At 51.2% G+C, this 26,064-nt stretch overlaps 1 protein-coding gene and 1 long non-coding RNA gene across 2 annotated transcripts in view; one reads left to right on the forward strand and one right to left on the reverse strand.

Moving 5' to 3' along the window:
* The window catches only part of LOC145339036 (uncharacterized), a 37,860-nt gene extending 36,449 nt beyond the window's left edge, over positions 1–1,411 (forward strand). The window contains exon 3 of the long non-coding RNA XR_013885942.1: positions 1,127–1,411. This is a non-coding gene — a long non-coding RNA (uncharacterized LOC145339036). The remainder of the gene's footprint in view (positions 1–1,126) is intronic.
* Positions 1,412–6,447: 5,036 nt separating this feature from the next.
* Positions 6,448–26,064, reverse strand: part of LOC145339033 (nuclear factor of activated T-cells, cytoplasmic 4-like) — a 55,545-nt gene continuing 35,928 nt past the window's right edge. The window contains exons 5-11 of the mRNA XM_080183459.1: positions 21,681–21,880; positions 19,912–20,084; positions 16,705–16,845; positions 12,931–12,986; positions 9,528–9,654; positions 8,096–8,899; positions 6,448–6,622 (exon numbers count right to left, since the gene is read on the reverse strand). Coding sequence (XP_080039585.1) covers positions 6,546–6,622; positions 8,096–8,899; positions 9,528–9,654; positions 12,931–12,986; positions 16,705–16,845; positions 19,912–20,084; positions 21,681–21,880 — 1,578 coding nt within the window. The 3' untranslated portion in view covers positions 6,448–6,545. The remainder of the gene's footprint in view (positions 6,623–8,095; positions 8,900–9,527; positions 9,655–12,930; positions 12,987–16,704; positions 16,846–19,911; positions 20,085–21,680; positions 21,881–26,064) is intronic.

Genomic DNA, 26,064 nt, shown 5'->3' on the forward strand with positions numbered 1-26,064 from the left:
TCAGTCACAATCTCACTGAATGGCCGGAATAGACTCGAAGGGCGAACTTCTACTTAGAAAATGACACGATAGCAAAGATTTAACTTTAATTAAATATTAAAAATGATTCCAAAGTATGAAAGGTGTCAGTGAATCCCACCGCCAGTATATCCTCATCAAACTCCTGTTAAGTGTTCTTCCGCAGGAGGGCACGACTGAGTTTACAGGCTAAATTGTCCTTCATCTTTTCAAAAAATGTGTTCTGCCATGACTCTCACCAACTTTCACAGATGCACCATAGAAAGCATTCTTTCTGGTTGTGTCACAGCTCGGTATGGGCTCCTGCTCTGCCCAAGACCGCAAGGAACTATAAAAGGTCATGAACAAAGCCCAATCCATCACACAAACCAGCCTCCCATCCATTGACTCTGTCAACACTTGCCGCCGCCTCGGGAAAAGCAGCCAGCCTAATCAAGGACCCCACACACCCCGGACATTCTCTCTTCCACTTTCCTCCGTTGGGGAAAAGATACAAAAGTCTGAGGTTGCATACCGACCAACATAAGAACAGCTTCTTCCCTGCTGCCATCAGACTTTTGAATGGACCTAACTTATATTAAGCTGATCTTTCTCCACTCCGTAGCTATGATGTAACACTACATTCTGCACCCCATCCTTACCTTCTCCCCTAGGTACTCTATGAATGGTATGCTTTGTCTGCATAGCGTGCAAGAAACAATACTTTTCACTGTATTTTAATACGTTGTATTTCCCTACAAATTAAATCAGGGGATTTGGGCGTTCATTGGGAAGGCTACATCATGTGTTGTCCACGTCCCTAACTGTCCCCTTGAGTATGGAGCTCGCTTAGCCTTTTCGGAGAGGGAGGGAAGGTTAAAGTCTACTATTTTGTTCTGTGGGTGGTGGGGTGGCGGGGGGGGACAGGGGAGAAGGTGTTGAGAATGGAGTCAGGTATAGGCCAATTCGGGTAAAGATGACGGATTTCCCCTCCACCCGCAGGGGAGACCTGAGTGAACCAGATGGGGATTTTTGTTACCGACAGACGACGATAGTTGTCGCGGTCATCATTACTGGGATTAGTGCCGTAAGTTTTGTTCATTAATTCATTGAATTTGAACTCCACCAGCTGCCATTGGAGGGATTTGAACCCGTGACCACCCCCACGCACACAAACGGCCAGTGACTTTGGCGGCGGGGCCTGAAATAGTGGCCAGTGGAGAGCCAATTCCATCGCTGGAGGACCCGACGGCTGTGTGTAATTCGGTCGGCCTCATGAAGATGTTTCATGTCTTGTAAAGCTTTCACAGTAAGTGCTTATTTATTGCTGTGTACACACACTCTGTATAAAGCCTAAGCTCGGGGGGATTGCTTTTGTGCTTGTCTCTACGCATGTCTCTGTCCAATACAAAAGTCTGAGGTGACATACCAACTGACTCAAGAACAGCTTCTTCCCTGCTGCCATCAGACTTTTGAATGGACCTACCATATATTAAGTTGATCTTCCTCTACACTCGAGCTATGACTGTAACACTGCATTCAGCACCCTCTCCTTCCCTTTCCCCCTATGAATGGTAGCTTTGTATAGCACACAAGAAACAATACCTTTCGCTGTATCTCCATACATGTGACAATAAGAAATCAAATGAAACCTTAGTTAGGCTGTACTTGGAATATAGTGTTCAATTCTGGTCGCCACACTACCAGAAGGATGTGGAGGCTTTGGGGAGGGTACAGAAAAGATTTACCAGGATGTTGCCTGGTATGGAGGGCATTAACTATGAGGAGAGAACAAAGAACAAAGAACAAAAACAGCCCGGGAAACAGGCCCTTCGGCCCAACGAGCCCGCGCCGCCATTTTAGCATTACCAGTCCCCCCCTCCACCCATGACCCTTATCTATGCTTTGGCATTCCACATTGAGGGAAACTAATTTAGGGACAATTTGTTACACCAATCAGCCTAATAGCACATCTCTGGGGTGTTGGAGAAACTTGGTTTGTTCTCACTGGAATGACAGAAGTTGGGGTGCAACCTGATAAAAGTCTACAAGATTATGAGAGGCATGGACAGAGTGGATAATCAGAAGCTTTTTCCCAGGCTGGAACAGTCAATTACTAGGAGGCGTAGGTTTAAGGTGTGAGGGACAAGGTTTGAAGGAGATGTACGAGGCAAGTATTTTACACAGATGATGGTGGGTGCCTGGAACTCGTCGCCAGGGGAGGTTGTGGAAGCTGATACGGTAGTGAGTTTTAATGGACATCTTGACAAATACATGAACAGGATGGGAATGGAGGGGTATGGCCCCCAGAAGGATAGGGGGTTTTAGTTCGGACGGGAAGCATGGTCGTTGCAGGCTTGGGTACACTGAGGCAGCACGGGGGCACCGTGGTTAGCGCGGCTGCCTCACAGCGCCAAGACCCTGAGTTCGATTCCTGACTTGGGTCACTGTCTGTTGTGGAGTTTGCATGTTCTCCCCGTGTCTGCGTGGGTTTCCTCCGGGTGCTCCGGTTTCCTCCCACAGTCCAAAAGACGTGCAGGTTAGGGTGCATTGGGCCGTGCTAAATTCTTCCTCAATGGATCCGAACGGACGCTGGAGTGTGGCGACTAGGGGATTTTCACAGTAACTTCATTGCAGTGTTAACGTAAGCCTACTTGTGACACTAATAAATAACTAAATAAATATTGAGATGAGGCTTTCTTTGGTACACTTTCCAATTCAGATGAGGCTTTGAGCTAAAAGCTATTAGCTGTGGCAGAGACAGTTGCTGAATGTGTGTGTCTCTCTCTCTCTCAAGCTGTGAGGTGTGGCAGAGACAGTTCCTGGCTCTCTCTCTCTAAAGCTATGATGCGGAGATGCCACCTTTGGATTTGGGTGGGCACAGTAAGGAGTCTCACAACACCAGGTTAAAAGTCTGACAGGTGTATTTGAAATCACGGGCTTTGAGAATGCTGCCCCTTCAACAGGTGAGTGGACCCAGGAGCAGCGCTCCAAAAGCTTGTGATTCCAAATATACCTGTTGGACTTCAACCTGGCGTTGTGAGAGTTCTTACTGTCTCTCAAAAGCTGTGAGTTGAGGCAGATAGCAGTTGTTGCTGGAGCTAGGAGCTGTGCCTCTTTATACTCCTGGTGACGTACCAAAACTACCCACACTAGGTTTGGATTACCAGTTAACAAAACATCAAATTCAAATCTGATCGGCTGCTGTTGTTCAAATGACTAGTTTAAATTGGTTAAAATTCAGAAACATGTTCTGATTCAAATGCCTGAAGTCTGTTACCAAAGCAACCCTGTTGTTTGGTCCTTCGCTCCAAGATTTCAGTCTGAGCACTTCACGCACCCGCATCTCTTTAGTATAAAAAGTATGACCATTTTTAACAGAACATGCAATTTTACAACTCGTAGCATTTTACAAGCACTGACACCCCAAACTATGACCCCGAGTTCTGCACTCCCCTTACCATTGGGAACATTCTTTCCGAATCTGCTCTGTCTGACCCTGTTAGAATTTTACAAGTTTCTATGAGATCCCCTCTCACTCTTCTAAACTCCGGTGAATACAATCCTAACCGACTTAGTGTCTCCTCATAAGATAGACCTTCCATCCCAGGAATCAGCCTGGTAAACCTTCTCTGTGCTCCCTCTATAGCAAGGACACCCTTCCTCAGATAAGGACGCCTAAACTGGACACAATACTCCAGGCGTGGCCTCACCAATGCCCCGTACAATTGCAGCAAAACAGTCCTATCCCTACACTCAAATCCTCTCCCTATGAAGGCTAACTGCTGTATCTGTGCGCTTACTTTCAGCGACTGATGCACGAGGACACCAAGGTCTTGCTGAGTACCCACCTCTCTCAATTTATCCCTGAAAGTTGGGAATCAAGTAGATAAGGTTGTTAAGAAGGCGTACGGTGTCTTGGCGTTTATTGGTAGGGGGATTGAATTTAGGAGTCGCAGCGTCATGTTGCAACTGTACACTACTCTGGTGCGGCCGCACTTGGAGTACTGTGTGCAGTTCTGGTCCCCACATTACAGGAAGGATGTGGAGGCGTTGGAGAGGGTGCAGAGGAGGTTTACTAGGATGTTGCCTGGTATGGTGGGGAGGTCCTGTGAGGAGAGACTGAGGGATTTAGGGTTGTTTTCGTTGGAAAGAAGGCGGCTAAGAGGGGATCTTATTGAAACATATAAGATGATTAGAGGTTTAGATAGGGTGGATAGTGGTAGCCTTTTTCCTCGGATGGAGAAAGCTAGCACGAGGGGGCATGGCTTTAAATTAAGGGGGGGTAGCTACAGGACGGATGTCAGGGGTAGGTTCTTTACCCAATGGGTGGTGAGGGATTGGAATGCCCTGCCTGCTGCAGTTGTAAATGCGCCTAGTTTGGGGGCGTTTAAGAGATCCGTGGATAGGTTTATGGACGAAAAGGGTTTGGTTTAGGTTAGAGGGTCATTGTTTTTGTAACTGGTCGGCGCAACATCGTGGGCCGAAGGGCCTGTTCTGCGCTGTAATGTTCTATGTTCTATGTACCCACCTCTCTCAATTTACACCCATTCAAGTGATAATCTGCCTTCCTATTATTGCTACCAAAGTGGATAACCTCACGTTTGTCCACATTATACTGCATCTGCCATGCAGATACCCACACACTCAACCTGTCCAAATCATGCTGAAGTATCTCTGCATCCTCCTCACAGCTCACCCTCCCACCTAACTTTGTATCGTCTGCAAACTTGGAGATAATACATTTAGTTCCCTCGTCTAACTCAATGTTACAATGAATGATCTGGAACCTTCTGAAATGACATGTGCAGAATCCTTTTAAAGTTTATTTATTAGTGTCACAAGTCGGCTTACATTGACTCTGCAATGAAGTTGCTGTGAAAATCCCCCTAGTTGCCACACTCCGGCGCCTGTTCGGGTGACACTGAGGGAGAATTTAGCACGGCCAACGCACCCTAACCAGCACGTCTTTCGGACTGTGCGAGGAAACTGGAGCACGAGGACACCAAGGTCTCGCTGAGTATCCACCTCTCTCAATTTACACTCATTCCAGTAATAATCATTACATAATCAAGTCAAAGGTCGTAAGATGCCTTCCTACTATTGTTACCAATGTGGATAACCTCACATTTATACACATGATATCGTACCTGCCCACACACTCCAGTTATCAGTGGGAATGTGGGGTTGAGGCTGACTGTCAGATCAGTGGTGAGCTTATGGGCTGGCAGGGCAGGCACGAGGGGGCCGAATGGCCCGCACGTTCCCGCTGCTGGGTCCGCCCGAAGGTAACAAAAGCGCGAAATCCTTCGAAATCGAAGCCCTGCCAAGAGTCGAGACCGGGGGGGGGGGGGGGGGGGGGGGGACGACAATCCAGGAGCTTTCCTTTTAAATATTTGTCTTTATTTTACAAAATAACGAATTGACAGCGTAAAAATTCGCCAACGACCCTCGCCTTGCCTGAAGCGGGGCTGGACAGAGACTAAGAAGTGCGCCACGTTGCACCACCCCCCCCCCCCCCCCCGCGCGACCCCCACCCCCTCATAGTCAGGAGGACTGAACTCCCCACAGTCGGGAGGACTGAAACCAAACCCCACCCCCCCCCCCACCACCCCCACCCTCCCGACTGAAAATGCTCCAAATCTGGCTGGACCCCCTGCTTGAGATTCACCGTTCCCCAGGCTCGCCAACTCTGCCAAGACCCCGGGGGCTGAGTGTTATACTCTGCGGGGGGGGGGGGGGGGTGGTTGAGGGCATTTGGAAGGGGTGGGGTGTGGTGGCGGGGGGGGGTGGGAGGGTCGAGGGGGTGCTGGAGGGGGGTGGTGAGGGGGGCCGGGGAGTTGTGGGGTTGAGGGCAGTTGGGAGAGTGGGGGGGTGGGGGGGGTTGTGGGAGGAGGGCGTGGGGGGAAGTTGTTTGAGGGGGGGCCGGAGGAAGGTGATGGGGGGGGAAAGGGAGTTGGGGGGTTGAGGGCAGTTGTCGGGGGGGGAGGGGGAGTGGGGGGACTGGAGGCGGGGTTGGGGAGTTGGGGGAGTTGAGGGGGGGCTTGGGGGGTACGGGGGGTGAGGGGTTGAGGGGTGGTTTGAGGGTGTGGGGGGGGGTGTTACGTAAGCAGTTGGGGAACTCGCTCCCAGCAGGACAACGGGGACACTTTTCAGTTAGGCCCGAAACGCATCCCGGGAGAGGTCAAATGTCCCCGGCCTTCAGGAGTGGGGCCCTGGGAGCGAGCGTTGTCGCTCGCGCCTTTGTACCTGGACGCAGGAACAGAGATGGGGTGGGAAGGGGAGCGGTGTGGAAGGGAGAGGCAGAAGTTGTTGGAGTGGTGGGGGGGTTGTGGCGGGGGGGGGAAGTGTTTGAAGACAGGAGTGAAGAGAAGGAGACTGCCATCTTTGTTCATCAAATGGCGTGATGCTGAAGGGAAGGGTGGGGGGAAGGAGGGGGCAACGGTCCGTGACTTCTGCCCCTGCCACCAGGGGGCAGGTAGCCTCAAGCACCTTGGAGGTATGGAGCTGGGGGTCAGGGGGAGGGCTATTCTTGCCCATCAGCTCGGTCAGGGTGTGTCTGCAGTGTCATTCAGGCCCAGGGGGTCGTGGATATCCGTGAGATCCCGTCCAATGATTTCGTTCACTGCAGGAAGAAGGAAAAGAATAACCTGTCAGATTTAACAAACGGAGACCAGATACGGTGTTCGATACAGAGTAAGACACGCTCTACGCTGTCCCCCCATCAAACACTCCCAGGACAGGTACAGCACGGGGTTAGATACAGAGTAAAGCTCCCTCTACACTGTCCCCCCATCAAACACTCCCAGGACAGGTACAGCACGGGGTTAGATACAGAGTAAAGCTCCCCCTACACTGTCCCTCCATCAAACACTCCCAGGACAGGTACAGCACGGGGTTAGATACAGAGTAAAGCTCCCTCTACACTGTCCCCCATCAAACACTCTCAGGACAGGTACAGCACAGGGTTAGATACAGAGTAAAGCTCCCTCTACACTGTCCCCCCATCAAACACTCCCAGGACAGGTACAGCACGGGGTTAGATACAGAGTAAAGCTCCCCCTACACTGTCCCTCCATCAAACACTCCCAGGACAGGTACAGCACGGGGTTAGATACAGAGTAAAGCTCCTTCTACACTGTCCCCCATCAAACACTCCCAGGACAGGTACAGCACGGGGTTAGATACAGAGTAAAGCTCCCTCTACACTGTCCCCCCATCAAACACTCCCAGGACAGGTACAGCACGGGGTTAGATACAGAGTAAAGCTCCCCCTACACTGTCCCCCCATCAAACACTCCCAGGACAGATACAGCACGGGGTTAGATACAGAGTAAAGCTCCCCCTACACTGTCCCCCCATCAAACACTCCCAGGACAGGTACAGCACGGGGTTAGATACAGAGTAAAGCTCCCACTACACTGTCCCCCCATCAAACACTCCCAGGACAGGTACAGCACGGGGTTAGATACAGAGTAAAGCTCCCTCTACACTGTCCCCCCATCAAACACTCCCAGGACAGGTACAGCACGGGGTTAGATACAGAGTAAAGCTCCCTCTACACTGTCCCCCCATCAAACACTCCCAGGACAGGTACAGCACGGGGTTAGATACAGAGTAAAGCTCCCTCTACACTGTCCCCCCATCAAACACTCCCAGGACAGGTACAGCACGGGGTTAGATACAGAGTAAAGCTCCCTCTGCACTGTCCCCCCATCAAACACTCCCAGGACAGGTACAGCACGGGGTTAGATACAGAGTAAAGCTCCCTCTACACTGTCCCCCCATCAAACACTCCCAGGACAGGTACAGCATGGGATTAGATACAGAGTAAAGCTCCCTCTACACTGTCCCCCCCATCAAACACTCCCAGGACAGGTACAGCACGGGGTTAGATACAGAGTAAAGCTCCCTCTACACTGTCCCCCCATCAAACACTCCCAGGATACAACTGGTCTCACCCAATCCCCTGATAGGAAGATGTCATTCATCGCTATGATTGGCTAACCCCCGGGTCCCAGCGGTTGAGAGGTCAGCCTCTGACCTGCTGACCCCTCCCTGGTGGATTGGAAGGGGGCGCCAGACCATCATTTCTTACCGTCGTCCAGCGTGATGCCCTGGATGGATATGGTCCGGAACGGCACCTCGCAATCCGGAACTTCAGCCTCTGCCCGTCCTTCTGCTGCCCTGGACACCTCCGGCCTTGGCCCCTCCCGACACTCTGGCTCCCGGCACGCCCGTCCCTCCATCGCCCCCGAGAGGGCCGGGGGCGGGGAGTTGCGTGGGGGCCCGCCCTCTGCAGGGCCCGGCCCCCTCTCTGCCTCCCTGAAGGCGCAGGGGCTGTAGGTCGGGCAGGGTTGGCAGCTGGGGTTGGCAGGGGGCGAGCTGGCCAGGCCGAAGGGCTTGGCTGAGGGGGGCGAGGCCCAGTGGGGAGGGGAGTAGGAGCAGGAGGGTCCCAGCGGCGGATGGGCCAGGGGCGGGCCGGGGGTGGCGCGGCACAGAGGGTAGCTGTGGGTGCGGTGGGCCGAGGAGTGCCGGCGGCCGGCAGGGCTCGGGGGGTAACCCGTGCCGGACGGGGTCAAGGGTCGGGGGCCCGGTTGCCCATCGTTGCAGGGGCTCTGGCAGGAGTTGCCGCAGGGGCTCAGCGGGGACCCGAACCCAGGAGGCGTATGCTCAACGCCCTCGTTCCATCCCGGGTGGAGAAGGAAGGGGTGCGGAGGGTACGTGCCGGGGTCGGAGAAGAGCTCGGGCCCGGGGCACGGCGGCGGGTTGGGCAGGGGAAGGGAGGGCGAGGAGGGCCCCGGGTCAAGCAAGGCGGAGGGCAGAGGGTAATGGAGGGGCGAGTGGAGCGCCGGGGAGGACACCATCTCAAAGGCGGTGAAGGGTTCTTCTTTGACGAGAACTAGGAAGAAAGCAAAGAGGAATGAGGAGATCAGACACAGGAAATATCGCATCAACTCTCTCTCTGTCACTCGGGGGTCTCACAGACAGCACAGCAACAGTCATGGGTCCCAGTTCTTGTTTCAGAACAGTCAGAGGGTCAGCGCTGAGGGAGTGCCGCACTGTCAGAGGGTCAGTATTGAGGGAGTGCCGCACTGTCAGAGGGTCAGTGCTGAGGGAGTGCCGCACTGTCAGAAGGCCAGTACTGAGGGAGTGCTGCACTGTCAGAGAGTCAGTACTGAGGGAGTGCCGCACTGTCAGAGGGTCAGTACTGAGGGAGTGCCGCACTGTCAGAGGATCAGTACTGAGGGAGTGCCGCACTGTCAGAAGGCCAGTACTGAGGGAGTGCTGCACTGTCAGAGAGTCAGTACTGAGGGAGTGCCGCACTGTCAGAGGATCAGTACTGAGGGAGTGCCGCACTGTCAGAGGGTCAGTACTGAGGGAGTGCTGCACTGTCAGAGGGTCAGTACTGAGGGAGTGCTGCACTGTCAGAGGATCAGTGCTGAGGGAGTGCTGCACTGTCAGAGGGTCAGTACTGAGGGAGTGCTGCACTGTCAGAGGGACAGTGGTAGATAATATTGAGCACTCACCAGGCAGGTATTGGAACTCTTGGCATGTACTGCGTTTCCTCTTCCCGTTGCAAACCAGAAAAAGGACCGAGGCAGGTCTGCTGAGGGTCTGGTGTCGATACGGAGGCACCTCAGCCACGATCAGGGTCTGCAAGAACGCAAGGAGAGAATGAGGGGAATCCCAGAGAGACTTACAGAGTGGAATCTAATCGAGGGGTTCAGGGTGGTTTATATATGGAATAACAGATACCCGGGAATGAGTTACTGACTGGAATCTAATCGAGGGGTTCAGGGTGGTTTATATATGGAATAACAGATACCCGGGAGTGAGTTACAGACTGGAATCTAATCGAGGGGTTCGGGGTGGTTTATATATAGAATAACAGATACCCGGGAGTGAGTTACAGACTGGAATCTAATCGGGGGGTTCGGGGTGGTTTATATATAGAATAACAGATACCCGGGAGTGAGTTACAGACTGGAATCTAATCGAGGGGTTCGAGGTGGTTTATATATAGAATAACAGATACCCGGGAGTGAGTTACAGACTGGAATCTAATCGAGGGGTTCGGGGTGGTTCATATATGGAATAACAGATACCCGGGAGTGAGTTACTGACTGGAATCTAATCGAGGGGTTCGGGGTGGTTTATATATGGAATAACAGATACCCGGGAGTGAGTTACAGACTGGAATCTAATCGAGGGGTTCAGGGTGGTTTATACATAGAATAACAGATGCCCGGGAGTGAGTTACAGACTGAAATCTAATCGAGGGGTTCAGGGTGATTTATATATAGAATAACAGATACCCGGGAGTGAGTCACAGACTGGAATCTAATCGAGGGGTTCAGGATGGTTTATATATAGAATAACAGATACCCGGCAGTGAGCCACAGACTGGAATCTAATCGATGGGTTCAGGGTGGTTTATATATAGAATAACAGATACCCAGGAGTGAGTTACAGACTGGAATCTAATCGAGGGGTTCGGGGTGGTTTATATATAGAATAACAGATACCCAGGAGTGAGTTACAGACTGGAATCTAATCGAGGGGTTCGGGGTGGTTTATATATAGAATAACAGATACCCAGGAGTGAGTTACAGACTGGAATCTAATCGAGGGGTTCGGGGTGGTTTATATATAGAATAACAGATACCCAGGAGTGAGTTACAGACTGGAATCTAATCGAGGGGTTCGGGGTGGTTTATATATAGAATAACAGATACCCGGGAGTGAGTTACAGACTGGAATCTAATCGAGGAGTTCAGGGTGGTTTAAATACAGAATAACAGATACCCGGGAGTGAGTTACAGACTGGAATCTAATCGAGGAGTTCAGGGTGGTTTAAATACAGAATAACAGATACCCGGGAGTGAGTTACAGACTGGAATCTAATCGAGGAGTTCGGGGTGGTTTATATATAGAATAACAGATACCCGGGAGTGAGTTACAGACTGGAATCTAATCGAGGGGTTCGGGGTGGTTTATATATAGAATAACAGATACCCGGGAGTGAGTTACAGACTGGAATCTAATCGAGGGGTTCGGGGTGGTTTATATATAGAATAACAGATACCCAGGAGTGAGTTACAGACTGGAATCTAATCGAGGGGTTCGGGGTGGTTTATATATAGAATAACAGATACCCAGGAGTGAGTTACAGACTGGAATCTAATCGAGGGGTTCGGGGTGGTTTATATATAGAATAACAGATACCCAGGAGTGAGTTACAGACTGGAATCTAATCGAGGGGTTCGGGGTGGTTTATATATAGAATAACAGATACCCGGGAGTGAGTTACAGACTGGAATCTAATCGAGGAGTTCAGGGTGGTTTAAATACAGAATAACAGATACCCGGGAGTGAGTTACAGACTGGAATCTAATCGAGGAGTTCAGGGTGGTTTAAATACAGAATAACAGATACCCGGGAGTGAGTTACAGACTGGAATCTAATCGAGGAGTTCGGGGTGGTTTATATATAGAATAACAGATACCCGGGAGTGAGTTACAGACTGGAATCTAATCGATGGGTTCGGGGTGGTTAATATATAGAATAACAGATACCCGGGAGTGAGTTACAGACTGGAATCTAATCGATGGGTTCGGGGTGGTTTATATATAGAATAACAGATACCCGGGAGTGAGTTACAGACTGGAATCTAATCGAGGGGTTCGGGGTGGTTTATATATAGAATAACAGATACCCGGGAGTGAGTTACAGACTGGAATCTAATCGAGGGGTTCAGGGTGGTTTATATATAGAATAACAGATACCCGGGAGTGAGTTACAGACTGGAATCTAATCGAGGGGTTCGGGATGGTTTATATATAGAATAACAGATATCCGGGAGTGAGTTACAGACTGGAATCTAATCGAGGAGTTCAGGGTGGTTTATATATAGAATAACAGATACCCGGGAGTGAGTTACAGACTGGATTCTAATCGAGGGGTTCAGGGTGGTTTATATATAGAATAACAGATACCCAGGAGTGAGTTGCAGACTGGATTCTAATCGAGGGGTTCAGGGTGGTTTATATATAGAATAACAGATACCCGGGAGTGAGTTACGGACTGGAATCTAATCGAGGGGTTCGGGTGGTTTATATATAGAATAACAGATACCCGGGAGTGAGTTACAGGCTGAAATCTAATCGAGGAGTTCAGGATGGTTTATATATAGAATAACAGATACCCTGGAGTGAGTTACAGACTGGAATCTAATCGAGGGGTTCGGGTGGTTTATATATAGAATAACCGATACCCGGGAGTGAGTTACAGACTGGAATCTAATCAAGGGGTTCGGGGTGGTTTATATATAGAATAACAGATACCCGGGAGTGAGTTACAGACTGGAATCTAATCGAGGGGTTCGGGGTGGTTTATATATAGAATAACAGATACCCGGGAGTGAGTTACAGACTGGAATCTAATCGAGGGGTTCGGGGTGGTTTATATATATTGAATAACAGATACCCGGGAGTGAGTTACAGACTGGAATCTAATCGAGGGGTTCGGGGTGGTTTATATATAGAATAACAGATACCCGGGAGTGAGTTACAAACTGGAATCTAATCGAGGGGTTCGGGGTGGTTTATATATAGAATAACAGATACCCGGGAGTGAGTTACAGACTGGAATCTAATCGAGGGGTTCGGGGTGGTTTATATACAGAATAACAGATACCCGGGAGTGAGTTACAGACTGGAATCTAATCCAGGGGTTCGGGGTGGTTTATATACATGTTCTGTATACCATGCTGCTTCTCTGTATCTGATGAGTGGTTGTGCATGGATTTGCCACCCTGGTGCATTGCATGTGCACCTTGTCCAGGAGCCGCCCCTGTAGGGTTTGGCGGGTGTGGCGTCTCGACTGGGAGGTGTGGACGGGTGAGGGATGCGTGCTGCCTGTGGCTCTCACCTCCGTACTTTTTGTCCTGTCCACCTTTGCCTCGACTTCCCACTCCGGCCGGCCTTCTGCAGGAGGAAAGAGTTGAGATTCATCCACACTGAGGCGCCTCCCCCTTCGATATCTGTACGTCCTTCCCGACCACCTGCTTTGCCCCCCTCTCTGTAACCTTCAGCCCGTCCCTTGCTCTGCTGTCCCACCTTGCCCTTCCTTCCCTCTCATCGGCCTCTCACTCGCTGTCTTACCTTCCCTGCTCCCCCTCCCCTTTGTCACCTCCATTATAAAATCACCTCCTCGCTTTTCAAGCCCCCCCCATTTTCCTGCACCCAGCCCCCGACCCTTCTGGAACCTCCTGCACAACCCTCCGAGATCTCTGTGTCCACACCCCCCCTCCGCCCACCCTGAACATTAGTTGAATGGGTGTAAATTGAGAGAGGTGGATGCTCAGTGAGACCTTGGTGTTCTCGTGTGTTAGTTGCTGAAAGTGAGCGTGCAGGTACAGCAGGCAGTAAAGAAGGCAAATTGTATGTCGGCCTTCAAAGTGAGAGGATCTGAGTACAGGAATAGGGATGTTTTGTTATTGAAAGGGTACAGAGGAGATTTACAAGGATGTTGCCTGGACTGGGAGGCATGCCTTATGAAGTTAGGTTGAGGGAGCTGGGACTCTTTTCCCTGGAGAGACGTAGGTTGAGAGGCGACCTGATAGAGGTTTATAAAATGTTGAGAGGAATAGATAGGGTGGATTCTCAGAGGCTATTTCCCCGGGTTGAAATGGTCGCTATGAGAGGACACAGGTTTAAGGTGCGGGGAGGAAAGTACAGAAGTGATGTTAGGGGTAAGTTTTTCACTCAGAGGGTGGTGAGTGAATGGAATCGGCTGCCGTCAGTGGTGGTGGAGGTGAACTCGCTGGGGTCTTTTAAAAGACTTCTGGATGAGTATATGGGGTTTTATGGGATTGGGGGTTATAGATAGGTGTTGATGTGATCGGCGCAACTCGTGGGTCGAAGGGCCTGTTTGTGCTGTAGTGTTCTATGTTCTATGTTTTGTTGCAATTGTCTCGGGTGTTGGTGAGGCCACGCCTGGAGTATTGTGTGCAGTTTTGATTACATAGATTACATCGAACCCCTACAGTGCAGAAAGAGGCCCTTCGGCCCATCGAGTCTACACCGAACACAATCCCACCCAGGCCCTACACTCATATCCCTACATATTACACCCACTAATCCCTCTAACCTCCGCATCCCTGGATACTAAGGGGCAATTTCTTAGCACGGCCAATCAACCTATCCTGCACATCTTTGGACTGTGGGAGGAAACCGGAGCACCCGGAGGAAACCCACGCAGACACGAGGAGAATGTGCAAACTCCACACAGACAGTGGCCCGAGCCGGGAATTTTGGTGCCCTCATCTGAGGAAGGATGTTCTTGTGATAGAGGGAGTACAGCAAACGTTTACCTCGATTCAAAAAGAATGTTCCATGTGGTGGGGGAGTCCGGGGAGGGCGGGGGGGGGAGTGCGCACGTTGGCACAGTGGTTAGCACTCTCTCCTCACAGCGCCAGGGCCCAGGTTCGATTCCAGGCTCGGGTCATCATCTCCCCGTGTCTGTGTGGGTTTCCTCTGGGTGCTCTGGTTTCCTCCCACAGTCTGAATGACGTGCTGGTTAGGTGCATTGGCCATGCTAAACTCCCCCTCAGTTTACCCGAACAGGGTCCGGAGTGTGGCGACTAGGGGATTTTCACAGTAACTTCATTGCAGTGCTAATGTAAGCCTACACAGAACCCTACAGTGCAGAAAGAGGCCATTTGGCCCATCGAGTCTGCACCGACCACAATCCCACCCAGGCCCTACCCCCATATCCCTACACATTTACCCGCTAATCCCTCTAACCTAAGCACCTCAGGACACTAAGGGGTAATTTTAGCATGGCCAATCAACCTTACCCGCACATCTTTGGACTGTGACACTCAGGTGACATTAATAAAATAAACTTTATAAAAAAAGCTTTGTTTTAAAATCCCTCCATCGCCCTGCACTCACTCCTTCCCGTCCCTATCTCAGGAATCTCCCCACAGTCCCCGGAGCATCACGTCTCCCTGATTTTTAATCGCTCCACCATTGGTGGCTGTGCCTTCAGCTGCCTGAACCTCCCGAACTCTGGAATTCCCTGTTGATTTGATTTATTATTGCCACGTGTGTTGGGATACGCAGTGAAAAGTACCGTTTCTTGCCCACTATGCAGACAATAGCAGATGCAAGGCCTAGTCTTATCGTCACAAGGCTATTAATCGAGAAACTCAGCGAAAGTTCTGGCGACCTGGGTTCGAATCCCCCATGGTGGATGGTGGAATTTGATTTCAATTAAAAAAATCTGGAATTAAGAATCTACTGATGTCCAGGGTGGGTGGGGTCCTTAATTATGTTGGCTGCTTTGCCGAGACGGTGGGAAATGTAGGCAGAGTCAATGGAGGGGAGACTGGTTTGAGTGATGGACCCAGCTTCACTCACAACGCTTTGTGGTTTCTTGATTTCTCCCTGAACCTCTCCTCTGCCGCTCTCTCTTGTTCCCCTTTTTGATGAAAGCTAGTCTCTTTCCCCATTCTGGTGGCTCCCTCTAATATCTCCCACTGGGTCTCATAAGAACATAAGAAATAGGAGCAGGAGTAGGCCATCTAGCCCTTCGAGCCTGCCCCGCCATTCAATAAGATCATGGCTGATCTGTCGTGGCTCAGTTCCACATTCCCGCCCTCTCCCCATAACCCTTAATCCCCTCTCTTATCAAAAACCCATCAACCCGCGTCTTAAACATATTTAGCGAGGCAGCCTCCGCCACTTCAACGGGCAGAGAATTCCAGAGATTCACCACCCTTTGAGTGAAGAAGTTCCTCCTCAACTCCGTTCTAAACCGCCCCCCCCCCCCTTTATCTCGCTACCTCGTGTTTGAGAACTTGTCACGTGAAACTCCCGTGAGACTTTATTCTGTAATGCGAAGGTGCCACACTGATGCAGCTTGCACCCAAAGGAGTTCAACACCGTCCAGGACAAAGCAGCCCCACTTTGATGGGCACTCCATTCAACAGACATTCACTTCCTCCGCCCCCCCCACACGCACAGTGTGTGTGCGTACCCACTGCAGCGACTCGCCGAGGCTCCTTCGACAGCACCCTCCAAACCCACCAGCTCTGCCGTCTAGAAGGACGAGGGGCAGCAGACACACGGGGAACACCACCCACAAGTTCTCCCTCCGAGTCCCGCTCACCATCCCGACTTGGGAATATATTGGCCGTTCCTTCACGAGGGCTGGGATCCAAACCCTGGAACTCCCTCCCTAACGGCACCGTGGGCGCTACCCACACCACACGGGGGACTGCAGCGGGTTCAAGAAGGGGCGGCTCCCCCACCACCTTCCCGAGGGGCAGTTAGGGACGGGCAGTAAACGCTGGGGGTGGTCGGCGATGCCCACATCCCCGGAACGGATGAAAAGCCAGCCCAGCTAACAAGAGAGCCCGGACCTGGGATGTAGGCCGGGCTGTCTCCCGAGAGGGAGAGGAGAGATTGAAGGAGGGAAGACTAAGGGAGGGCGGAGTGACGGAGGTGAGAGTGAGGGAGGTGAGAGCGAAGGACAGGGAAAGCGAGGGAGGGGAGAAGTGAGGGACAGGAGGCTGAGTGATGTGAGAAGGGGGAAGGGAGAGTCCCACCTCTCTGAGACCCAGGGAAGAGGCGGAGATCCCCCCACACCCGCCTTCTCTCCACTGGGGAGTGCGATAGGGTCACGCGTGACCGTTACCTGGACCTTTCTCCATGAAAATGACCTTTGACTCTGGCAGGAAATTGCAGCCAGTCAGAAGCAGCTCCTCTCCGCCAGTGACCGGGCCCGAGGTGACGTTGTAGCTCTCCACCTGAGGCAGCTCGTGAGCCGAACGCTGGGCTGAGAGAGGGACGACAGAGCAAAGTGTGTTTATTCCTCTCACAAGTCAGGCTTACATTAACACTGCAATGAAGTCGCTGTGAAAAATCCCCCACACTCCGGTGCCTGTTTGGGCTACAATGAGGGAGAATTTAGCACGGCCCAATCCACCTAACCGGCGTGTCTTTCCGACTGTGGGAGGAAAACGGAGCACCTGGAGGAAACCCACGCAGACACGGGGAGAATGTGCAAACTCCACACAGACAGTGACCCGAGGCCGGGAATTCAACCTGGTTCCCTGGTGCTGTGAGGCAGCAGCGCTAACCACTGTGCTACCGTACCACCCCCCAGAGAGAGAAGAGAGTCAGGAAGACACAAACGTAACATAGTGGCAGCGGGGCTGATGGCTGCTGGGGCCAGGGGGAGAGGAGGGATGTCGGGGGAAGGTAACAAGCTTCAACGGTCTGGAGACTGACTGGCTAAGTGGGCTGACAGGTGGAAGGTACGGGTTCGTACAGACATGGAATCTCCACAATGCAGAAGGAGGCCATTTGGCCCATTGGGCCTGCAACGACAACAATCCCACCCAGGAATGCCAATGTATTTACCCTGCTAATCCCCCAACACTAAGGGGCAATTTAACATGGCCAATCCACCTAACCCGCACATCTTTGGACACTAATGGAAATTTAGCATGGCCAATCCACCTAAGCTACACATCTTTGGACACTAAGGGACAATTTAGCATGGCCAATCCACCTAACCTGCACATCTATGGACACTAAGGGACAATTTAGCATGGCCAATCCACCTAACCTGCGCATCTTTGGACACTAAGGGACAATTTAGCATGGCTAATTCACCCAACCTGCACATTTTTGGACACTAAGGGAGAATTAAGGTGGCCTATTCATCTAACCTGCACATCTTTGGACACTAAGAGACAATTTAACATGGCCTATCTACCTAACCTGCGCATCTGTGGACACTAAGGGACAATTTAGCATGGCCAATCCACCTAACCTGCACACCTTTGGACACTAAGGGACAATTTAGCCTGGCCAATCCACCAAACCTGCACATCTTTGGACACGAAGGGGCAATTTAGCACGGCCAATCCACCCAACCTGCACATCTATGGACACTAACGGACAATTTAGCATGGCCAATCCACCTAACCTGCACATCTTTGGACACTAAGAGACAATTTAGCATGACCTAGATGAGGGTGTAGAAGGATGGATTAGTAAATTTGCTGATGACACCAAAGTAGGAGGAGTTGTAGACAGTGAGGATGGATGTTACAGTTTGCAGAGGGACATAGATAAGCTGCAGAACTGGGCTGAGAGGTGGCAAATGGAATTTAATACAGAAAAGTGTGAGGTGATTCACTTTGGTAAGAATAACAGGAGTACAGAATATAGGGCTAATGGAAGGACTCTTAGTAGTGTTGATGAGCAGAGAGATCTCGGTGTACATGTGCATAGCTCCCTGAAAGTTGGCACCCAGGTTGATAAGGTTGTTAAGAAGGCGTACAGTGTGTTAGCTTTTATTGGTAGAGGGATTGAATTTCGGAGCCATGAGGTCATGTTACAATTGTACAAAACTCTGGTGCGGCTGCACTTGGAGTATTGTGTACAGTTCTGGTCGCCGCATTATAAGAAAGATGTGGTGGCATTGGAAAGGGTGCAGAGGAGGTTTACCAGGATGTTGCCTGGTATGGTGGGAAGGTCTTATGAGGAGAGACTGAGGGACTTGAGGTTATTTTCATTAGAGAGAAGAAGGTTAAGAGGTGACCTGATTGAGGCATACGAGATGATCAAAGGATTGGATAGGGTGGATAGTGAGAGCCTTTTTCCTCGGATGGTGATGGCTAACACAAGGGGACATAGCTTTAAATTAAGGGGTGGTAGTTATAGGACGGATGTCAGAGGTAGGTACTTTACTCAGAAGGTAGTAAGGGCGTGGAATGCCCTGCCTGCAGCAGTTGTGGACTCGCCAACTTTAAGGGCATTCAAATGGCATATGGATAACATTGGAATAGTTTAGGTTAGAGGGTCATTAGATTGGTTCCACTGGTCGGCGCAGCATCGAGGGCCGAAGGGCCTGTACTGCGCTGTAATGTTCTATGTTCTATCTATGGACACTAAGGAACAATTTAGCATGGCCAATCCACCTAACCTGCACATCTTTGGACACTAAGGGACAATTTAGCATGGCCAATCCACCTAACCTGCACATCTTTGGACACTAAGGGGCAATTTAGCATGGCCAGTCCACCTAACCTGCACATCTTTGGACACTAAGGGACAATTTAGCATGGCCAGTCCACCTAACCTACACATCTTTGGACACTAAGGGACAATTTAGCATGGCCAATCCACCTAACCTGCACATCTTTGGACACTAAGGGACAATTTAGCACGGCTGATCCTGGGGATCTATGAATAAGTTATGAAGGGAGATTGGATAGGCTTGAGTTGTTTTTGTTGGAGCAGAGAATACTGAGAGGCGATCGAGATATACAAGATTTTGAGATTCACAGACACAGCGTATGAGGGGCAGCTGTTCCCTTTAGTTGAAGGGTTAGTCACAAAGGGAACACACTCAAGGTGAGGGGCAGTAGGTTTTGGGGGGGACATGAGGACAAACTTTGTTGCCCAGCGGATGGTGACAGTCTTGAATACGCTACCTGGGAGGGTGGTGGAGGCGGAATGCCTCACACCCGTTAAAAAGTACCTGGACGCGCACTCGGCACGTCATCACATTCAGGGATATGGGCTGAGTGTTGGAAAATGGGATGAGGTGGGATTTCAGGTGTTTCTCGCATATCGGTGCTGATTCAATGGGCTGGAGGGCCTCTTCAGCACTGTGGAATTCGATGAATTCCTGATTCACCATTCTCGGGTGAAGGAATTTCTCCTCACCTCACTTCTAAAAGGCTTACCCCTTACCCTCAAGCCATAATCCCGAGTTCTGGAATCCCTCCCACCATCGGAAACCAGAGAAGGACTGTCAAATCAGCGTCAATTGCAGGGGGGGTGGTGGGTGAAATCAATGCAAAAGCCGGAACAAGGAGACACTTACAACACTCAATGGGCACAGAACAAGTCTGCAGTGAGACCACTTTCCCATTCTGCTGTGGGACGTGAACTCGGAAGACAAGCTTCACTCGAGTATTCTTCCTCCCGACATCCGTCTCCCCTTTCCGTAACTCGATGTCGGAATTCCGAAGCTTCAGGATACCAGCACAGTCGATACTGCAAGGAAAAGTGTGGGAATTTTAGCAGGAGATTTACGTACTGTTTCCCCCCCCACCATCAGACATTCCCAGGACAGGTACAGCCTGGGGTTAGATACAGAGTAAAGCTCCCTTTACACTGTCCCCCCCCATCAAACACTCCCAGGACAGGTACAGCACGGGGTTAGTTACAGAGTAAAGCTCCCTCTACACTGTCCCCCCATCAAACACTCCCAGGACAGGTACAGCCCGGGGTTAGATACAGAGTAAAGCTCCCTCTACACTGTCCCCCCATCAAACACTCCCAGGACAGGTACAGCCCGGGGTTAGATACAGAGTAAAGCTCCCTCGACACTGTCCCCCCATCAAACGCTCCCAGGAGAGGTACAGCACGGGGTTAGTTACAGAGTAAAGCTCCCTCTACACTGTCCCCCCCATCAAACACTCCCAGGACAGGTACAGCACGGGGTTAGTTACAGAGTAAAGCTCCCTCTACACTGTCCCCCATCAAACACTCCCAGGGCAGGTACAGCACGGGGTTAGATACAGAGTAAAGCTCCCTCTACACTGCCCCCATCTCACACTCCCAGACAGGTACAGCACGGGGGTTAGATACAGAGTAAAACTCCCTCTACACTGTCCCCCATCAAACACTCCCTGGACGAGTACAGCATGGGGTTAGATACAGAGTAAAGCTCCCTCTACATTGTCCCCATCAAATACTCCCAGGACAGGTACAGCACGGGGTTAGATACAGAGTAAAGCTCCCTCTACACTGTCCCCCCATCAAACACTCCCAGGACAGGTACAGCACGGGGTTACATAGAGAGTAAAGCTCCCTCGACACTGTCCCCCATCAAACACTCCCAGTTCAGGTACAGCACGGGGTTAGATACAGAGTAAAGCTCCCTCGACACTGTCCCCATCAAACACTCCCAGGACATCAACAGCACAGTGTTAGATACAGAGTAAAGCTCCCTCTGCACTGTCCCCCATGAAACACTCCCAGGACAGGTACAGCACAGTGTTAGATACAGAGTAAAGCTCCCTCTACACTGTCCCCCCATCAAACACTCCCAGGACAGGTACAGCATGGGATTAGATACAGAGTAAAGCTCCCTCTACACTGTCCCCCCATCAAACACTCCCAGGACAGGTACAGCATGGGGTTACGTAGAGAGTATAGCTCCCTCTACACTGTCCCCCATCAAACACTCCCAGGACAGGTACAGCATGTGGTTACATAGAGAGTAAAGCTCCCTCGACACTGTCCCCCATCAAACACTCCCAGGACAGGTACAGCACAGGGTTAGATACAGAGTAAAGCTCCCTCTACACTGTCCCCCCATCAAACACTCCCAGGACAGGTACAGCACGGGGTTAGATACAGAGTAAAGCTCCCTCTACACTGTCCCCCCATCAAACACTCCCAGGACAGGTACAGCACGGGGTTAGATACAGAGTAAAGCCCCCTCTACACTGTCCCCCCATCAAACACTCCCAGGACAGGTACAGCACGGGGTTAGATACAGAGTAAAGCTCCCTCTACACTGTCCCCCCATCAAACACTCCCAGGACAGGTACAGCACGGGGGGTTAGACTCTTGTGAAATTACTTTGCCGTCATGTTGTTTTCGGGCAGTAACGACACCTCCAGGACCTTGGTGGTACCCACGACTGCCTCTTGGCTGGAGGTGGCCACCATTTTTCCGGTGATGCGGTGGACCTGGTAGAAGGCGTGCGGCCGCAGGTTACGATCGTCCGCCGTGCCAATGAACATCTGGAGCGTCAGGGGCTTCTCCGCGTAGCCCAGGAGCTGTGGGAAGAATCGGCGGAAAAGCATTTCCCCTTGAGATTGGATTAGAAACCGCTTCCTTGTAGACGTGGGAGATAAGAGCAGGAGGAGGCCATTTGGCCCTTCAAGCCTGCTTCACCATTCATCATGATCATGGCTGATCATCCAACTCAATAGCCTCATCCTGCCTTCTCCCCATCACTTTTGATCCCATTCACCCCAAGTGCTACATCCAGCCGCCTCTTGAATACATTCAGTGTTTTGGCAGGGAGGTGATAGCTTGTTCTTGGGATTGGGCATAGCTCGGCGCAACGTTGAGGGCCGAAGGGCCTGTACTGTGCTGTAATGATCCATGTTCTATAATGTTCTATGTTTAACTACTTCCTGTGGTAATGAATTCCACAGGCTCACCACTCTTTGGGTGAAGAAATGTCTCCTCATCTCCGTCCTAAATGGTCTACCCTGAATCCTCAGACCCCTGATTCTGGAATCCCCCACCATTGGGAATGTCCTCCCTGCATCTAGTCCTGTTAGAATTTTATAAGTCTCTATGAGATCCCCCCTATTCGTCTGGACTTCAGCGAAAACAATCCTAACCTGGCCAATCTCTTCTCATACATCAGTCCTGCTCCTATTCCTATATATTATGGTATTATGGGTGCCTTTTTTTGCATCCTGGTTTTCAAATCCCTCCTTGGTCCTCTGCATTATTCAGACCTTTCTGCCCATCAACAGTTCTGCTAACCCACACTGCAGGGGAGAAGGCCTGTCAATTCTCACCGCTGCCACCATGCTCCATATTGGTTAGACCAGCTCACTGAGGACCTTGATGTGCAGGTTAGGTGGATTGGCCATGCTAAATTGTCCCTTAGTGTCCAAAGATGTGCAGGTTAGGTGGATTGGCCATGCTAAATTGATCCTTAGTGTCCAAAGATGCGCAGGTTTGGTGGATTGGCCATGCTAAATTGTCCCTTAGTGTCCAAAGATGTGCAGGTTAGGTGGATTGGCCATGCTAAATTGTCCCTTAGTGTCCAAAGATGTGCAGGTTAGGTGGATTGGCCATGCTAAATTGTCCCTTAGTGTCCAAAGATGTGCAGGTTAGATGGATTGGCCATGCTAAATTGCTCCTTAGTGTCCAAAGATGTGCAGGTTAGGTGGATTGGCCATGCTAAATTGATCCTTAGTGTCCAAAGATGTGCAGGTTTGGTGGATTGGCCATGCTAAATTGCCTCTTAGTGTCCATAGACGTGCAGGTTATGTGGATTGGCCATGCTAATTTGTCCCTTAGTGTCCAAAGATGTACAGGTTAGGTGGATTGGCCATGCTAAATTGTCCCTTAGTGTCCAAAGATGTGCAGGTTAGGTGGATTGGCCGTGCTAAATTGCCTCTTAGTGTCCATAGACGTGCAGGTTATGTGGATTGGCCATGCTAAATTGCACCTGAGTGTGAGGGGGATTAGCAATGTAAATATGTGCAGTTCCGGGTATAGGGTAGGATTGCTGTCGGTAAAGACTCCATGGGCCAAGTGGGATTCTATGATTCTATGAATGATGTCCCTTTGTGCTCCAGGTTTCTGCAGCCTCTCTCCATCTAAATAATACTCCACCTCCCCATTCTTCCCAAAATGGACAATCTCACATCCTTCACTGTTACCAATTGTCGATTGATGTTGGTTTGGGGGATTAAATTTTGGGCCCCAATTCACTGGGATGAGCCACTCGTGCCAGCCTGCACCCCTATGTCCACTCTCCCACTACCCCCCCGACTTTTCACTCTGGCCGTGTGCCTGAGAAGGTTTCAAACTGAATGTCGCAGCTCCAACAGGGCAGCCTTCCCTCGGTAAGGGCACGATGGGGGTAGGACAGTGTTGGGGGGGAGGTGGGGGGGGGGGGGCGTGTGGGGCTTGGGGCAGGGGGGAACGGGGGGGTGGTTTGGGGAGTTGAGGTCTGGTTACAAGGAGCAGCACACGTGACCTAGGGAGAGAGCGTGAGAGAGGGAGACACGTGTAAAACAACAGGATGGGTTTGGTTAGACAGGGCTTCGCTCCAGTGGTGAATGGGTTAACAAATTCGGGCGCTGGGTGTGTGAGAGAGGAAGAGAGACAGAGAAGGACACAGAGAAAAGGAGAGAGGGAGACAGTGAGAGAGAGAGAGAGACATGAGAAATAGAGAGGGAAAGAAAGAAAGACAGAGAGGGAGTGAGAGAGACAGAGAGAATACGAGAGGGCTGAAGAGAGAGAGAATGAGAGACAGACACAGAGAGAAACAGGGAGAGGGAATGACAGATGGAGAGAGAGAGAGACAGAGTGAGGGAGAGCAGAGAGAGAGACAGAGAAAGAGGCAGACAGAGAGAGAGAATGAGAGAGAGACAAAGAGAGAGAGAGAGAGACAGACAGACAGAGAAAGAGGCAGAGAGAAGGAGAGAGAGAGAGAGGAAGAGGCAGAGTGAGAGAGAGACAGAGAGAAATAGAGAGGGAGAGAAAGAAAGACAGAAAGAGACAGGAAGAGAAAAACAGAGAGAGAGAGCGGTAATACGAGAGGAACAGAGAAAGAATAAGAGTGGGAGAGGCACACACACAGGGAGGGAACAAGAGATGGAGACAGAGTGGCAGAGAGAGACAGAGAGAGAGAAACAGAGAGAGAGAAACAGAGAGAGAGAGACAGAGAGAAAGAGAGACAGAGAGAAAGAGAAACAGAGAGAAACAGACAGGGAGAGAGAGAAAGAGAAAGAGACAGAGAGAGAGACAGACAGACAGACAGGGAGAGAGACAGACAGACAGACAGACACACAGATACACAGAGACAGACACACAGATAGAGAGAGACAGACAGACAGGTAAACAGAGGAGGACTCGAGTTGCACAAGCCCAGCTAATTGATTGATTGACTGTGCACATGTTGGGGTATCCCTCCACTGCCCCCCCCCCTCCCCCCAACCCCCCGAGAGGTCTGGGAAAAATGCGGAGGATCCCAGAGGCAAGATGTCCAGGACCACAAGCCCCATCCCCCACACAGCCCTGCTTCCGCCAGGCCCCTGGGCAAGAATAAGTATTCAGGAACAAGCTGTGGGACTGGGATGAGCGTGGGAAAAGCGAGAGAGAGAAAGAGAGAGAGGGAGAGACAGAGACGGGGGGGGGGGGGGGGAAGGAGATTTGTAAATTCTGCAACAGCTGAGTTCAGTCGCCCGGCATGTGGAGGGAAACTGACAGAGTATCGTGTTTGGCATTCCATTCTCCCTCTGGTCTGAGGTCACCCACGTCACCGCTGACTTCCTGAGCCCTGCTGGGGTCAGCGACGCTAGACTGATAATCCAGAGCTAACGTTCTGGGGGGGGACCCGGGTTCGAATCCCGTCACGGCAGACGGTGGAATTTGAATTCAATTAGAAAAAAAATCTGGAATTAAGAATCTGATGACGGTGAAACCATTGTCGGAAAATCCCCATCTGGTTCACTCATGTCCCTTTAGGGAAGGGGAAATCTGCCCGTCCTTACCCGGTCTGGCCTACATGTGATTCCAGAGGCCACACAGCAATGTGGTTGACTCTCAGCTGCCTTCCAAGGGGCAACTAGGGATGGGCAATAAATGCTGGACCCAGCCAGAGACACAAATGTCCCACAAATGAACCAGTGCACGCAGAAGGAAGCCATTTGGTCCATCCCCGTAACCCCATGTATTTAACCCTAGCTAGTCCCACTGACACTAAGGGTCAATTTTTAGCATGGCCAATCCACCTAACCCATACATCTTTCGGACTGTGGGAGCAAACCGGAGCACCCGGAGGAAACCCACGCAGACACGGGGAGAAGGTGCAGACTCCGCGCAGACAGTGACCCGAGCCGGGAATCGAACCCGGGTCCCCGGCGCTGTGAGGTGGTCGTGCTAACCCACTGTGCTTTCATGCCGCACCAAAGAATAAAAAAAATGGGGTGAAATTCTCCACCTTTTTACCCTCTCCTCCCCCTCCGTCCCAACGCCCCAGATAAGTGGCCATGGGATCTCTTAGGCTCGCTCCCCCCCCCCCCCCCCACCCTCTTTTTGACAAGACAGCGTCACATTCCCTCAGTATTGGCACTGATAGTGCCTACCCCTGGGTCGTTGAGCTTCTGGAATGGGGTGGGGTTGGCGGATGATGGAGGGGAATCAGGGAGCAAGGCCGAATTCGTTCTCAAGAATATTTTTGACGGGAGACAGGCATCCGATTGTG

The sequence above is a fragment of the Carcharhinus amblyrhynchos genome, unplaced genomic scaffold (genome assembly GCF_965287045.1).
Source record: "Carcharhinus amblyrhynchos unplaced genomic scaffold, sCarAmb.v2.hapA chromosome_293, whole genome shotgun sequence".
Classification (NCBI taxonomy): domain Eukaryota; kingdom Metazoa; phylum Chordata; class Chondrichthyes; order Carcharhiniformes; family Carcharhinidae; genus Carcharhinus; species Carcharhinus amblyrhynchos.